General features: G+C 35.2%; 2 protein-coding genes across 5 annotated transcripts in view; one reads left to right on the top strand and one right to left on the bottom strand.

The window, feature by feature from the left end:
* RPS27A (ribosomal protein S27a) overlaps positions 1–18,048 on the top strand; it is a 394,104-nt gene that overhangs the window by 179,263 nt on the left and 196,793 nt on the right. The gene's annotated exons all lie outside the window — the stretch shown is intronic.
* The window catches only part of RTN4 (reticulon 4), a 69,562-nt gene that overhangs the window by 43,772 nt on the left and 7,742 nt on the right, over positions 1–18,048 (bottom strand). For 2 of the 4 annotated variants that reach the window (XM_059078933.2, XM_067007578.1), the window contains exons 2-3: positions 8,512–8,568; positions 5,427–7,823 (exon numbers count right to left, since the gene is read on the bottom strand). The exons of 1 other annotated variant lie outside the window; for it this stretch is intronic. In XM_059078933.2, the coding sequence (XP_058934916.1) occupies positions 5,427–7,823; positions 8,512–8,568 (2,454 nt within the window). The remainder of the gene's footprint in view (positions 1–5,426; positions 7,824–8,511; positions 8,569–18,048) is intronic. One more of the 4 variants, XM_059078935.2, reaches the window with a different exon arrangement.

Raw genomic sequence — 18,048 nt, 5'->3', positions numbered from 1 at the left:
ACTAAATAAATAAATAAACTTAAATAAACTTAAAATAAAATAAAAATAAATAGACTTAAACAAAATAAATAAATAAATAAACTTAAATAAACTCCTGGGCATATATCCAAAGAAAACTGTAATTCAAAAAGACACATGCACCCCAATGTTCATTGCAGCACCATTTACAATAGATATATATGGAAGCAACCTAAATGTCCATCGACAGAGGAGTGGATAAAGAAGATGTGGTACACATATACAGTGGAATATTTCTCAGCCATAAAAAAGGACGAAATAATGCCATTTGCCAAAACATGGATGGACCTAGAGATTATCATACTGAGTGAAGTCAGACAGAGAAAGACAAATATCATATGATATCGCTTATATGTGATCTAACCAAAAAAAAGTGGTACAAATTATTTACAAAACAGAAATAGAGTCACAGACATAGAAAACAAACTTATGGTTACCAGAGTGTAAGGGGTAGGGGGGCATAAATTGAGAGATTGCAACTGACATATACACACTACTATATGTAAAACAGATAACTAATAAGGACCTACTGTATAGCATAGGGAAATTCTACTCAATACTCTGCAGTGACCCATATAGGAAAAGAATCTAAAAAAGAGTGGATATATGTATATGTGTAACTGATTCACTTTGCTGTACACCTGAAACTAACACAACATTGTAAATCAACTATACTCCAATAAAAATTTTTTTTTAAAAGTAAGCCCAATGTCTGGAACACAATAGAAGCTCAAAAGTATTGTGCTTACTACATAATTTGCTAAGCAACCTCAGGAAAGTTTCGTAACATCCCTAGATTTAGGTTTTGTCATCCATGAAATGATTCCTTTTTTCAGATTATGGTGAAGACTAAATGAGATGACCATGTGAAAATGCTTGGTGCTTAAAAGATTTCCCATAAATGGTAGTCTCCCCTTTCTAGGTAAAATGCAAAGAATTCAGCTTCTTTTCTCAGCCTTTCAAAATTCTTAATTTAAAAATGTCCTTAATAGAAAGAAAACCTAAAACTGAAAGCAAACTGAAACAAATCTAACTTTATTTCAAATGAGTATTATAATCACACTGAAGGTGGGGGAAGGTAGAAGGAAAAGGGAAAATAAAATTAATCCGAGTAACCTGGGCAGGGTTGAGGGAGGTGGATTTGAAAAATAATCCTAAACCCTTTATTATGTTTATCATAATGATATTATAAAACATTCTAAAACTATTTTAAATGTAATCAAGGATTAAACAAATCAATAAATGTATTGGTAGTGTTAGAAGCCAGGTTCTCACTACAGAAGTAACGTACAAATGTGAAATGAGGAAAGAAAGAATAGTCCTCTGGGAATGTTTTGGATTTGGAGGTATCTATGTAAACACATGATTTCATAAATATATGTATGTTTATTTGTATGTATGTATACAAGTATTTCCTAACTCGGTCCACTGGAAGGGCTAACATGGAAAGATCCCACTACAATTAGCATCCAGACCTTGATCACTGAAAGGAATTAGGGATCCTTGGAGAAACTGCTGACTTCAGGGCTGGGACAGAGTGGGCAAAATATGAGCCTACAACATTTCGTTATGCTAGAAAGTAAGAAGTGCTTCCCTCTCCAATCAAAAAAAAAAAAAAAAAGGACAGCTGCATTGTCCTTGAGCCAATTTGAAGGGGAGCCCTCCAAATCTGTGACAATTGACAACCAAAATAATTAAGTAATTATTATGTCAGTAATGAATTATAAACCATTGGGAGGAAAAGAGAAATTCATGAATCCATACTGATAATTAATTAGTTAATTAATGGAAAAGGAGAGCTCTTGCTAAGAGTAGAATGCCAGGGTTGACTGATAAATGTGGAGGAAGTATTAGAACTGAAAAATCATCTTTGGCAAACTTAATGGTAAAGAATAAATCAATCAAGAATCATCAATAGATACTAAATCTAGGGAGGGAATTTTGATGGAGGGCAGGATATTTACATGGTCTTGAAGTGTCACCCATCAGACTGCTTATTAGTTGTCAGGAAGGAAGAAAGATAGTAATTATACAATAAGGAAATCAGGAACCACCTTGACCAGATGGTATAAATTAAACCTCATCAATGAGGGACTGATGGATAGTAGGTACCTCCAGATTGCTATGAGAGGAGCACTACATTATCTTCATTTTGGTCATGAATCCACAAACTCAAACTAATCACTAAGAAACATTAGACAAACGCAAAACAAGGACTTTCTATTAAAAAGGAAGAAGGGAAAGGGCCTGTGTTCTTTAAAAATGTTACAATCATAAGAGATAAAGACTGGAAATGTCCCAGATTAAAGGAGCCAAAGGTAACATAACTAAATGCAAAACCTGGCACTAGACTGGACCTTGTAGTAGAGGACACTACAAAGAACATTATTAGGTCAACTAACATAGAATATGGATGGCAGATTAGAAAAAAGTATTGTATGAATGTAAAATTTACAAAGTTAATAGCTGTACTGAGGTTATGTAAGAGAATATCCCTTTTTAAAGTATATAGGGGTAAAACAGAATGTATGTAACTTAGTCTCAAATGGTTCAGGAAAAAAAGGATATACTGTATCTATGTATCTATTGTCTAGTTATCTATAAAAAGAGAGATCATAAATAATAACATAAATGGAGAAACGTTAGTAGGTAAATTCAGATGAAGAGTATAAGACATTATTTGTACTACTTTTATTTTTGCAATTGTTTTTAAGTTTGAACTTATTTCCAAATGAAAGTTAATTTTAAAAAAGCAATCATCCTTTTAAAAAAAAAAAAAAACTCTCTAAATGAGACCTAAGTTTAAAAAACATTCTGCTTAATTCCAGTCAGAGAAAATTTAGCATCCAATGTATCATAAACCCTCCTTTAGCACAGATTGGTTTTTCAGTTTAGTTCTGAATAAACCTGAATGTTTCTTTTCACTGAGTCACCCATGGCCAGTCTCAAATCCATCTATGTCCCTAGCTTCAAGTGAATAGCTTGAATAGCTTCAGTTTCTACATACTGACCATAATACCCACACATATACACCTGCTCCAAAAGTAACAAAACAGGATCTGGAAAACTTTTATTATATTTATATAAGTGAACAGGTCTATGTGTTTACTCACATTTGCTAACTGTAGCTTTTATAGAAGCATCTCTTTGTGAAGCCATTCCTAATATTCCAAGGTAGAGACAGCCTCTCTGTGCCCTTAGTATGTGTTGATCTTCCACTTCCAATCATACACTTATATCCCTAAACTGTCATTCTATGCCAAACTGGGACTTCCATGCATCATCTGAGAAAAACATTTCAACTGTCATCTGGTAGTGCTGCCTATCAGTTAACTATTCTTTTCAGAAGTTTCACTATCTGGGTCTATATTTAGTAGTATAAATTTAAGCAATTACTAGAATATTGTAACTTATATATTTATATTTAAAATGAGTGGAAAGTGAAAAATTAAAGTGCCAGTGATAATGATAAAATATTTTAAACAAAAATGGAAACCATCAGGGTACTGAAAGCATAAATCTTTAGCCATAAATTTTTTAAAAAGTAAATAAAAACATATATGAAACGCGGAGCCTCTAAATAATGACATACAGTGAAAGAAAAAACAGAATGAATGTTCATAATTATGAACTGAGAAAAATCAGTAATTACATTTCATTGTTAAGAATACAGTTTGACGGGAATTCCCTGGTGGTCCAGTAATTAGACCTCGGTGCTTTCACTGCTGTGACCTGGGTTCAATCCCTGGTTGGGGAACTAAGCTCCCACAAGCCACATGGCGTGGCCAAAAAAAAAAGAATACAGTTTGATAAAAAACCCTTATCAAGGGAGAAGACTAGTATTCATTTTTCTCATAACAAATTTTATCCAAAAATATCAATAAGGCATCTATGTCTGCATCAATAATACCTTGCTCATCTCCCTTACAAAATCAGCCTTTCTTCCCAAAATTAAAATTGAATTCTGCCTACAAATGTCATTTTAAGAAAACAAGGAGAACAAACTGAAGATAATAAATTATCTGAGCAAGTTTTATTTATTATTTAATACTTATCAATACTTTCAGGTTTAAATAAGAATCAGAATTGCTGAATCTGATTCAGTAATAAGAGTCAGAAAATTTTTTTAAAACACCTAAATATATCATAATCAAGGATGTAGAAAATCGTTAACCATCTGAGAATAGGGATTACCACTATAACACCTCTCCTCCCTTCTGACAAATTCTCAATCCATATCTTAACTGAGCTCTCTACTATTTGATAATGTTGATCAATTCCTCCAACTTTAAATCTTCCTCTTCTCTCGGCTCCCCCTAGTTGATGTCTGTGGCTTTAATTACAATCTCTGAGCCCATGGTAAATGCACACATACAGTCAAGGTCTCTCTCAAGAGCGTCATGTTTAATACCCATCATTCTTGGATGTCTCATAGGTACCTTAATTACAACATATTCAAAACTGAGTTTTTTATTTTCTCCCACTTTATTTTCTCATGTTCTCTAACTCAGTTTCTCATACTGCCATGTATCTGCACATACGAGAAACCCAGGTTTCCTGGAGTAAGCTTTAACTCCTCCCCTTAAACTTCATGTCCAATTCCAATCAAACACTAAGTACTATGTCTCCATGCTCATCCCATTGCCTTACGTTCATAATTTCCTTTCTTCAATTACAGCAACTCTAAACTGGTCTATGCCACCAGTACTACCTATCTCCAATGCATAAGTATATTCAGTAAATATACAGTAATCATCTAAATTAGAATGCTAAATAAAAAACACATGTACAAATCACTTTACACAAATCAGTTATGTGGGAAGTGTAGAGTCAAAAGAAAAAAATGAGAATTAGTACTTTTCAGGAGAACTAAAAATAGCATACTTCAATTTATACTTTTCAACAAAACGTCTAATACTCAATATGCTTAACTTTATACCTTTTACTGGAAATTACTGCATTACAGTGAAAGATCAGAAACAGGTAACAGAAATGTTCTTTCGTCAAAATTTTTAAATGAAGATATTTCTGGGAAAACAAAAGTAAACACATCTGAAAATATTTTGTTTTAATACCTCTTGCTCTTCATGCTATCAGGAAACACTAAAGCAAAAGAAAAGAAGGGAACAGACATTGAAGCCAATTTTTAAAAACATTTTTTCTAGTTCCATGGTGCAATATAAAAATGAGCAACAAATAATTGTGTGGAAAAGTTAAGAGCAAGGGTGCGTGATGAGTGCAAGAGGGCTAGAAAAAGCACTAACAACTTAAACTGAGAGAGTAAAAAGAATTCTTATCAATGTGATATATCAGACACTATAAATGTAACATACTACACAAAATGTAGTAGAATGTTCCATAGGTCAAAAGGCAGCAAGAAAGCACAAAATAATGTATGGATTGATTACCTGAAGTTTTACTCAGCTCTGCTGAAAATATAGCAGATGGTGGTCTGTGCTCTTTTTCTGTATCAGAAGGAAGTTTTTTCTCAGCTTCTTTCACAAGAACTTTGGGTTTAACTATACTGCCTATCCCTGTTTGAGCATCCAAAGCAGAAACATCTGGAGGCAGTAAGGGCACCTTTGAAATATCAGCCCTATCTTTGGAGAACTCATCTGGGACATGAACTTTTTCTTCATCTTTAGGCTGTACACTCTTGACAGAAACGTCATGGGGTAATTCTGAGCAAGGCAACAACCCAGCTCCATCCTGGACACTAGCAACTTCACTTTTGTAGGATGTTTCTAGGTCAGTGTATGCCCTGGCTAATGTAGGAGAAGAATCTGTTTTAGAACTGACAAATGTAGGGAACTCATCTATAATCTCAATTGGAGATGAATCTGAAAATGTTTCACTCTCTCTTATATTTGCTTCCGTAGCAATAAATAAGCCATCATTTGAATAAACTGCAGTATTGAGCTCCTCCATCTGCAAAGGAATTTTCTCCTTTTGGATCAATGTTGAAACTTCATTAGATGATAAGGTATCTTTTGTGGTATCTAAATTGGGCTGAAAAGATTCCAAATATGGCTTTCCCCCCTCAGGTGATGGTGAAGCACTGAGTTTTTCCTTATTTTCATGTTCTATCATTGATTCAGATGAAGTTTCAATGAGATTTTCTTTTACAAGTATCACAGCTTCATCTTGTTTTTGTGGAACTTCAGGAATTGAATCATCACTAAATAAGTCAACTGGTTCAGAATCAGGTGAGGAATCTTCAACTAGCTCAGAATGAGTGGGCACCAGCTGTGCAACTTTTGCTATTTCTGAATAACTAGAGAAATCTGGAGTTGGTTCAGTAGACAGCTTTGTTTCTTTAATTAAATCACATGCAATAGATATATAAGGAGCTTCTGTTTCTTGAACAGCTACACTAATACTTTCAGGCTCTTTAGTTTCTTCATTCATTCCTGATACTTTTTTTAGTGATACATTCACGGCCTCTTCATATGGTGGGGGATTTTCAGGCTCAAGTTTTATGCTTTCATAATTAACCGAAGGAGGAGCTTCTAATGGTGATGAACTGAGCTGCACTGCAGAAGCACCAGCACTAGGAACTATAGAATTTAATGGTGCTTCCATGACAATGTCAGGCAACACTGGTGAAGGAGTAGCTTCAGATTCTTCAAAGGATGGGCAAAGCTGTGCTACCGGGTAAAGTGACTCCTGCATAGCTTCTGAAGTTTGAACCAAGTCCATTTTTGTTTCAAAGGCAATTTTTGTACCTGTAGCTTCACTCAATTCACTTTCACATGCTTCCTGTACTAAATCTGGGGTTAGACCTTCAGGCATGTTTGCCACTACTTCCTCAGTCACCTCTGATAAATGATCTGTTGTATCATAATCTGTCTTAGAATCCTGTGTTGCCACAAGGAAAGGATTTGATGTTTTGGCACTAGCATTCTTCTCTGTTACAATTTGGGCCTTTTTTTCTTCTATTTTTTTTTCATCTGTCTTATTTTCTGAAGTATGATCTTCCAACAAGGGAAAAATGTTTGCTGAAGGGTTAAAGGGAGCACATGTGATATATGCTCCTGAACCATCTTTTATAGCTTCTGGTGTACTAGGAAATGAAGTATCATCATTACTACTTTCACTATCTTTTTCACGATTTGTTTGTTCAAGGCTATCTGAAAAACATTTCTTATCCACTTTACCTTCCAATTTGCTCTCTATATTACCTCCAGCGGCCAAAACATCACTATCTTGCTTATAAGTATCTTTTACTTCCCATACTCGCTCAAATGGTTTGAAGTCTGCATATTCCTCCCTCATAGGAGCTTCTGCTACAATTCCCTTTTCATTAAAACTGTCTTTTGTTTTTTCTGGAGACATAACTCTATCCTCTTCTTTAACTGATTTGGTAAGGACTATAGGTAACTCTTGCTGAGTACGAAGGATGTTATTACTAACTAAGTCCTCTTCTTCATCTTTATTCTCCACAATTATTTCTTCCCTAGGATTTGCTACTGTTATGGCAGGTTCTGCTCTTGGAGAGCCACTGAATGATGATCCCATTTCTGAGTATTCCAATTCTGAAAACTCTGGTAAATCTCTGTCTACAAATGGTTTTTTTGCCTTCTCTGAGAATTCTTTAGAAGCTTCATCTGAAATTTCTCGAAGTTTTCCTTCGGTAGATAGTACTGCTGGTAAATTACCAAGGTATTCATGTTCTTTAAAAGAAGCAGCTGAGAGAGGAGCTAAAGAAGGAAGAGAAGCAGCAGTTTCAAGCAGGACAGATGGAAAATCCTCTTGACCAGCAGAAACAGTGTTACCTGGCTGCTCCTTCAAATCCATAATTTTTTCTGTGACCATGGACAGAAAGGAAAGTTAGAGAATGCCAGTGTTCTCAGATTTAATGCAAGTTTTATGACAGATTCAAAAATACTGTTAGTAAAGACTTACTGCTAACTAAAATGCTAATAACATTTAGTTAATAAATAATAATCAAGTAGACTGAATCATAACTGAAAAATTAAAGCTAGTGTCAAAAAACATGTGCATGGCTACAGAGGCTATTATGTACTATGCAAAGACATCAAGTCTTTGAGAAAAACCTCACGTACAATTAACTGAGAAAAGCTACTTCTAACTAGTCTCAGAGGAAGAAATGAGGATTTGAAAAGAGTTTGACTGACAGCATAAGAAAGAAAGGGCACTGGATAATTAACTGTCATAGGCTGACATTCTTTTCTATGAAAGCCTGTCAGCTATAAGCAAATAAGCTGTATTTGGAAAAAATGAGTAGTCAATATGTAAACATAAATCAAGGGGCCAAGAATTCCTTAAACATTTCCAATTATTAATCAGGTTTCTGCCCATTTCTCTCTTGGACACTGCATATAAAATGCAAATTTCAACTTGCAGTAGATAAACATTCTTGGAACCATGTTTATTTTTAGTAAATTCAAACTGCTAAGCATAGAGTGAACATAACTAAAGAATTAAAGTTAGAATACACAGAGGATAAAAAGGCTAGCAGAAAGAACTTGCCTGCAGAGGAGTGTATCACAGGCTCAGATGCAGCAGGAAGAGCAAAAAGTGTCTCATCTGAAAAACAAATAGAATATAACCTCAGCAGAAATAAAGACAGAGTTGGAAGGAGACTAAAGAGGAACAAGCAAGGGGTTCAGTTTGTAATGAGTTAACACAAAACTTTATCTACAGAGAAAAAGCCATGATGGAAAGGAAAAAGTAGTACCATTAGTAGTACCATTAATCCAGATTAAATTATAATATATATTATAAAATTGATTAAATAATATCTATAGAACCTATCATTTTTCAAGAGACAATAACACGTTTATGTTAAAGAAACTTCATGAACCAAAGTGGATTTAATATACTAATCTTATCTTTTTTTATTGGTATATGTTCAATTTAGAATACTTTCAGAAAATCATGCATATTCTCTACTTGTTATTGTGAGTGATTTACATGATGCAAGAACTTTTTACTCCTTACAACTCTGTTACAAGTGTTGCTGTTAATATCTCATTTAACAGATTAAAAGAAGAGTGATAGTCAAGTAACCCACTCAACAGATAAGTAGTGAGACTCAGACAATTCAACTCCAGAGCTCACTTAACCAATATATGCTGTATGTTATAAATTGAATGTTTTTGTTTCCCCTAAAATTCATTATGTTCAAGCCCTAAGGTTCAATGTGTTGTGTTTGGAGATGGGGCCTTTCGGAAGTAATTGGGAATACATGAGGTCATGAGGGTGGGACCATGGTCACAGGAAGAGGTCATGTGAGCACACAGAAGGCAGCAACCTATAAGCCAAGAAAAGAGGCCTCAGAATGAAACCTAACTTACCCACATTTTGATCTCAGACTTCCCAGCCTTCAGAACTGTAAGAAATAAATTTCTGTTGTTTAAGCCACCTAGTCTATGGTATTTTTGTATAGAAGCCCAAGTCAACTAATACACTATATATTGGTATATTAACCTTGTACAACGTCATTTTATACCTGCAGTTGGGAGATCTTGAGCTAAAGATTTTCTGTGGTTTATACTAGAGAAAGGGCTGTAGCAAAAGACAATGTGAAATAGTCTGAGAGATGACAGGAGGTATTCCTTTAGTGTAGAGGACCTAATAAATTTGGACACTTCTATCTGGAAGAACAAGCTTAGACAAGGCTGATTAATAGAAAAAAAAAAGAAATCAGATGTGGCTATCATGAACATGGAACTTGTCTTCCAAGGGTATTCCTTTTGATGTGTAGGAAGGTTAAATTCATAATGTCACATAAATTTTAAATTCATACTAGGTATGATGTCATATCTAAAGGATTCTTAGATGGGGTGGAGAGGGGAAATCCATGACATGCATTTAAAAGAGTCTCCTATAACCTAGAACAACAGATTGAATAGGCCACTCATCCAAACCAGTAAGACACACTGCCTTATGAGATTTTATAAAATGTACACATATGTGTACACACTTTTTAAAGACGACTTGTTATGTAATCTTAGTTAAATTACACAGTTCTCGTTTGTAAAATGACAATTTGAAAATTCCTTTCGGCTAAAATAATGAATTATAATGTTATACAAACTGAGATTTGGGGGTCAAAGAGCAGAACCAAATAATTACACAGCTGATCCACCTAAATAAAAGGAAGCAAATTCTTAACAAAATGGTTGTCTTTCATCTAGACAATATAGTTAAAAGCCAACTAATTCAGAGACAGTCTACTTATAAAGTGAACTAGAAACATGTTAAAATCAGAGGGAAACCAAACTATATCTAAAACTGTGCCAAAATTTTAAAGTATTTTTAAAAAATATATCCTTATGCCTATCTAATACCAGAATATCTCTTATAGTAAAAACTATATTCCTGGCACTTGGTCAAGTGCGAAAGTTTACAAATTGGTAGTTGAAATATTCACAAATTTCCAAAAAAAAATAAATCCTCATTTTGTAAAATGAGACTCAATCCAAAATTAGCCACAAAACAAGTATTCCATTTCTAAAAGCACTTAGAAAAAAATCCAGAAGAGGTCATTACCATTTTGCCTTCAAGAAGAAGAGAGTTGCTCAGGGACTCCTACTAAGGCCCACCATGAATCATGGGATCAAACTGCCTGGGTCCAAACTGCAGATCCATCAAGTATTACACAAAATAAATGTGTCACCCTGAGAAAGTTACTACTTAGCCTTTCTGTGCTTCATTTCCTCATTTGCAAAATAAGAGTAACTACCTCAAAATGTTGTGAGGGAGGGAAGGGAAAAAAAGAAACAATTTGCCCTAAGTCACAGAGCTAGGAGGCCAGAGAGCCAGGATTTGAATAGGTCTAACTCCCAAGTTCATGTGCTGTATCCTATGCACAAGTGCAATAATAAATTACGTATTCCCACTTTATCAGCCCCATAAATTTGAGCTCCTGACAGTCACCCAGCAAATACCCTGTAATTATCCAAAATATTTGACTGATTGTTTGCTTTTACTTCACCATATAACAACATTTATAGAGATGTTAACGATGGCCAGGCACATTGATTTCACACGGTCTTTTAATACTCAAAACCACCCTGTAAAATAGGTACTACTGTTATCTTGATTTCACAGATCAGGAATCAGGCATAAAAAGGCTAAGTACCTTCCCCAGAGTCACAAAACTGAAAAAAGTGATGGATCTGAGACTGACTCCATAGTTTACCAGTCCATGCTCTTTCCTTTAACTGCTCTGCAGTACTTCTTTTCTAGACATTACTATATAAATTTAGAATTTGAAAATGACTAATAAAATTAACAATATCAAAAGAAAATTTTGATCAATACTTATATATCACAAAAGCTACCAAATTCTAAGGCTAAAACACCTAAAAATTATTTATTTCCTGTTCTGAAAAAGAATTACTGATTTTCATCTTCCTTTTTCTGCAAAAGACCCTCACTTTCACAAGCGAATAAACTACTTTATAATAAGGGATACTATATTAAGTAAAAAATAAAATGTTCTGAATTACTGAGATATGTTACACATACACTTATATTACTGGGCTTACAAAAAAGGTAAACAACTTCCCTTCTTTCTATGATCTACTCATAATGCCAAATTCTAACTACTGAATGAAATTAAAACCTTAGTCATCAATCTCACTTGTACTACAATCTCATTTGTACTATTTGAACAGACAGCCAGAAGAAACAATAAATATTAAGGACTTAATTATATATATCCACACTGAGTAAAAGCATAATGTCATATTACAAAAAAAAAACAAACAGTTTTCACTAAATAGGCAAAAGGGAAGCCAGAACTCTCCTATTACGTCTCTCCTCTACAGCCATCAAAAAAGACAATTCTATATATTTTTCTTCTTGCTCAAAAACATTTAAAAGCTTCCAGTTACATACTGAATTACACCAAAAATTCTTAGTCAGATATATAAGGCCCTGCACTATATGGCCCCAATTTAACTGTCTAAGCTTATCTCAACATCTCCTTACATGTCATTTATGCTAACAAAATTAACTTCTTCCTAACCAAACCCATGCTTCCCCCTCCTGCATATGAATGCTGACATCCACTAATGCTCAAATTCACCATATTCAGCCTCACTAACTCTCTTTGTAAAATATAGTCATTCTTACCCTATTTTTGTTAATCTTCTACATTTCCAGGTACCTAAACTCTGAGAATAAAGCAACTTATTCAAAGTCACATAGCTTAGTTAATGACAAAGCTAGAAAATAATTTAAACTATAATCATATATATATTTATTTCCTTTTTACCCTCAGTAAAATGGATAGAATCACTGAACTGCTTATAATGACAGTATGAAAGATTTCCAAATGATCTATTCCTCATGATGGCCCTAATGCTAGATTCTTTTCCTTACCTAAGCCTAAAACTAGAATATAAGTTTCAAATAACTGCCTCAGGGCTACAAACTTTGAACACTAATTACTTCCACCATACAAGAATCAGTTGCAAAATTAAAGTTCACTGGAGAAATTTTTTTTTTTTTTTTTTTTAGTAAATCACTTTTCAAGAAAGTAAAAATGGCATTATCAGTTTTGTATTTATTACTGGTCAATTCAAAAAATATATATATGCTATCACAATCTCACCAATGTCCACACACTCTTATACTGAGCATTTTCCTTGACACGTTCATTTAAAAACCTGTTTATCAACCAAAAGTGTAAGTGGTCAGGGCTTCCCTGGTGGTGCTGATGCAGGGGACGTGGGTTCCAGCCCTGGTCCGGGAAGATCTCACATGCTCCGAGGCAACTAATCCCGTGCGCCCCAACTACTGAGCCTGCACTCTAGAGCCCACGAGCCACAACTACTGAAGCCCATGTGCCTAGAGCCCATGCTCCGCAACAAGAGAAGCCACTGCAATGAGAAGCCCGCGCACCGCAACTAAGAGTAAGTAGCACCCGCTCGCCGCATCTAGAGAAAGCCCATGCGCAGCAACAAAGAACCAATGCAGCCCAAACATAAATAAATAAGTAAAATAAACTTTAAAAAAAGTATAAGTGGTCAGTAAAATCATATCTAACTTATAAAACAAGAAAAATAAACTGCACTTTAAAATCACAGAGAAGAATCTCTGCTTCTAGCCATGAAAGTAATTTTATCACACTAATCCTTCCAACATAAACAACTATAAAACTGGGCAAAATATATGAAACAACTGTCCTGAGACACTGGACCACAGGCAGAAGTATAATTCCTGAGAAGAGAGAAGCACACCAGAGGAATGCCCTGGCTTTCTGTGTGAAAGCACTTTCTGTCAACAGCACATGGCAGAGGAGCCCAAGAATACTGCGCTCTTTCTGAGCAGAGGAAGCTGTTGAGTTGTCTGGGATTTGTGGGGCGGGGTGACATAAAAAGGAAAGCTTCAAAGAAAAGGTGCTCCAGAAATCTAGATAGATGTTCCCTTTAAACATCTGGCTGAATACAATGCTGCACATATAGATCACAAGACTTACCAAGACCCAGAAGACAAATATATGATAGAGTTGTGAGCTGAATGGATATTCTGGAGGTCAGACTGTTCTGGAAGACCTGACCTAAAGTTCTGGCCAGTCACAGTGGAGAGATCTCATAAACACCCTAAGCATAAAAGTGAGATTCCAGGAAAGGTACATACACCTTAAGAGTGGGACTACTATAACCCAAAGTAAGGGATACTCTATACCAAGAGTCAGAAAAACATGGCTCATGGGCCAAAGTTGTATTGGGAGAAAGTCATGTCCATTCATGTGATGTACTGTCTATGGCTACTTCTGCATTATAATAGCAGAGATGAGTAGTTAGATAGAACCTGTATGACCCACAAGCCTAAAATATTTACCACTTTGCCCTTAAAGAAAAAGTCAGCCAGCCACCGCTCTAGACCCACCCTAACTTTAAAATCAAGACTTAAAAAGATCAAGGTGGGGCTTCCCTGGTGGCGCAGTGGTTGAGAATCTGCCTGCTGATGCAGGGGACACGGGTTCGTGCCCCGGTCCGGGAAGATCCCACATGCCGCGGAGCGGCTGGGCCTGTGAGCCATGGCCGCTGAGCCTGCGCGTCCGGAGCCTGTGCTCCACAATGGGAGATGCCACAACAGTGAGAGGCCCGCGTACCGCAAAAAAAAAAAAAAAAAAGATCAAGGTGATTTGCCAGCAAATCAATTGCCTTCCATAACAAAACTATCACCACATCCATGACAAGCAGTATAAAATAAAAAATTACTGGACATGAAAAGAAGAAAATTTGAGCATAAATAAGAAAAAACAGCCTATATAAACAATAAGAAATAGTGTAAATGTTGGATTAATGAATATTAAAATGAAAATTTAAACAGCTTTTTAAAATTCCTAAGTATGTACAGTAAAAGATAGACATAATGAGTGAACAGAGTATCTTGGTAGAAAAACATGGACTAGAAAAAGAACCAAATGGAAATGCTGTAACTGAAAATTACATTAACCTAAAGAAAATTTCACCAGATGAGCTTAAAGTAGATTGGACAATGGAGAAGAAAAGAGCAATAAACTTAAAGAGCAACAGAAAGAAAATATCCAAACTGAAGCACAGCATGAAGAACAAAAAGCTGGGGGAAAAAAAATGAACAGTCTCAATGACCTATGAGATAATCAAGCAGTTAAAGCATACATAACTGGAGTCCCCCCAAAGACAATAATGACTGAAACAGGAAAAAAAAGTTTTAAGATATAACGGCCTAAAATTTGATAATAGTGATAGAAAATACCAGCCCACAGATCCAAGAAGCTCAATGAACCACAAGCAGGATAAACACAAAACCACAAAGAACTACACTGTAGAGGCCAAATTGCTGAAAACCAAAGACAGAGAAAAATCTTAAAAACAGAGGGAAAAGGCAGGTAAACAATAAGAATGACCTGACCTCCCACTGGAAACACAATTCAAAAGATACTAAAACATTCTTTAAAATAATTAAAAAGGGCTTCCCCGGTGGCGCAGTGGTTGAGAGTCCGCCTGCCGATGCAGGGGACGCGGGTTCGTGCCCCGGTCCGGGAGGATCCCACATGCCGCGGAGCGGCTGGGCCCGTGAGCCATGGCCGCTGAGCCTGAGCGTCCGGAGCCTGTGCTCCGCAACGGGAGAGGCCACAGCAGTGAGAGGCCCGCGTACTGCAAAACAAAACAAAACAAACAAAAAAAAAAAACAAAATGATTAAAAAACTGCAAACCTAGAATTGCACGCAGTCAACCCTCATAATCTGATTCCTTAATTTGCCAACTCACTAAATTGATAAACCCAAAATCAGTACTTACAGCAGCAGGCACATGCAGAATAGCCATACATTCCAGTCCCGCAATATATGTTGCCAGGTGAGGTCAAACAGGCAACCCTATGCCTTCTTGTTTCAGCTCACATACAGTAAACAAGTATTCTTTTAGCAGTCTATTTAGTGCCCTACTGTTTGCATTTCTGTGCTTTCTGTTGGTATTCTGATATGACCCCTAAGCACAATGCTGAAGTGCTGTCTAGTGTTCTTAACAGCAAGAAGGCTATGATGTAGCCTTCTTATCTAACATATGTTAGATAAGGTTCATTCAGACATGAGTTATAGTGCTGTTAGCCATGAGTTCAATGTTAATGAGTCTATAATATATATCAAATAATGTGTTTCTTTAAATAGAAACACACCTAAAACAAAGTTATATACTGACAGTAACAAAAATGCTATGACTCAAGGTTCCCAGGAACTTAACCCTGTATTTCCCCTAGGGACAATGATTCAGTATCTGCTAATTCAGTATTTTCTGTGACTTTATAGACCATAACCACCACAAATAACAAAATTGACTGTATTCATCAAAAAATCCTTCAAAAGTAAAGCTGAATTAAGATATTAACAGACAAACAAAAGATGAAAACAAAAGCTGAAAGAAATCATCACCAAGGGACCTGCACAATAAGAAATGTTAAATGAAGTTCTTCACAATGAAGAAAAAAGATGCCAGATAGAAACCCAAATCTTCATGAAGGAAGGAAGGAAGGGCAGAAATGGTAAATTATGTATAGATATAAAATATTCTCATTCCCTAAGTTCTTTAAAGAAATGGTAAATATATGAGTAGATATAAAGTATTCTTATACCTTAATTTCCTTCAAGAATAATTGACTTTTGAAGGAATACAAATTTGAAAAGAAGAAGTAAAACTGTCACTGTTTGCAGATGACATACTATATACATAGAGAATCCTAAAGATGCTACCAGAAAACTACTAGAGCTAATCAATGAATCTGGTAAAGCAGCAGGATACAAAATTAATGCACAGAAATCTCTTGCATTTCTATACACTAATGATGAAAAATCTGAAAGAGAAATTAAGGAAGCACTCCCATTTATTACCATTGCAACAAAAAGAATAAAATACCTAGGAATTTTAAAAAAAAACAAAAAACAAAAAAACTGACTTTTGAAGCTTAAATAATTACAATATATAATAATATATGTAGAAGTAAAATGTATGACAATAAAAGCACTAAGGATGGAAGGAATATGTAGAAGTACAAAAAGAACAGAAGCAGATGGGACAAAGAGAAAAGAGATTTAAATGGGCACTTCCCTGGTGGTCCAGTGGTTAAGAATCCATCTTACAATGCAGGGGACACTGGTTCAATCCCTGGTGGGGGAACTAAGATCCCACATGCTGTGGGGCAACTAAACCCACACGCCACAACTAGAGAGAAGCCCACGCACCGCAATGGAGGATCCCACATGCCACAACTGAGACCCGAAGCAGCCAATAAATAAATAAACAGACTTAAGTGAATCATATTAATAATTACACTGAATGTAGTGAATGGCCCTAGTTAAAAGGCAGAGGTTTTCAGGCTAGATAAAAACCCTACTATGTGCCACTTAACAGGACACACATAAAAACACAGGTAGGTTAAAAGTAAAAGAATGTAAAAGGATATATGATCCAAGCACTTATCCTACAAAATCTGGAATGGCTATACTAATGTCAAGCAAAGTAGATTCAAACACAAGGAGTATTATCTTGAGATTACCAGAGGTAAAGAGGGGCATTTGATAATGAAAAAGGAGTAATCAGACATAACACTAAATAGATATAACAACACTAAAGGTATATGGGAAAGGTGTAATGGAAGGAAGTACATGAAGCAAAAACTAAAGAGAGACAAGGACAAATCTACAAATATTATTTAAAAATTTTAACACTCAACTCTCAGTTAATTGATAGACTGGACACACATGCACATACACACACACTCAATAAACAAGGATTAGACGATTTAGACAACACTCCAATGAACTGACTTTTATACAGCTCTACAACCAACAACAAAATATACATTCTTCTCAAGTACATATGGAACATACACCAAGATAAACCATTTCCTGGTCTATAAAGCAAATCTCAATAAATTTAAAAGGACTAAAATCATGCAGCGTATGTTCTTTGACCACATGAATTAAATTGAAATCAATAAACCAGAAGAATTCTGGAAAATGCCCAAATGTTTGGAAATTAAAACACACAATTCTAAATAACTCATGGATCAAAGAATATATCATAAGAAAAATTAAAGAATAATTTAAATCAAATGATAATGGAAATCTGCAGGATACAGCTAAAGCAATGCTTAGAGAAATTTATAGCTCTAAATGCTTTTAGAAAAAAGGGTTAAATTCAAAGTTTAAAGCTTCCGCCTAAGGAAACCAGAAAAAGAGCAAGTTAAACCCAAATAAGTAACAGAAAATAAATAACAGCAGAAATCAATGATATAGGAAACATGCAAACTACAGAGAAAAATCAATGAAACCAAAAGTTGGTTCCTTGAAAAGATCAATAGAATTGATAATCCCTAAAATGATCAAGAAAAAGAGAAAAATAAGTATTGGAAATAAAAGAGGGACTATCACTATAAATCCTAAAAAATAAGAGAATATTATGAACAAGTTTATGCCAATAAATTAGACACTTAGGTGAGTGGACAAATTCCTTGATGTCCACTCATCAAGATGAAATAGTCAAGTTCCTTGAAAGGCATACATTT

Source organism: Kogia breviceps, chromosome 11, assembly GCF_026419965.1.
Source record: "Kogia breviceps isolate mKogBre1 chromosome 11, mKogBre1 haplotype 1, whole genome shotgun sequence".
NCBI classification, from domain to species: domain Eukaryota; kingdom Metazoa; phylum Chordata; class Mammalia; order Artiodactyla; family Physeteridae; genus Kogia; species Kogia breviceps.
Note: the sequence above shows the minus strand (reverse complement) of the source record. Positions and strands in the feature narration are given on the sequence as shown.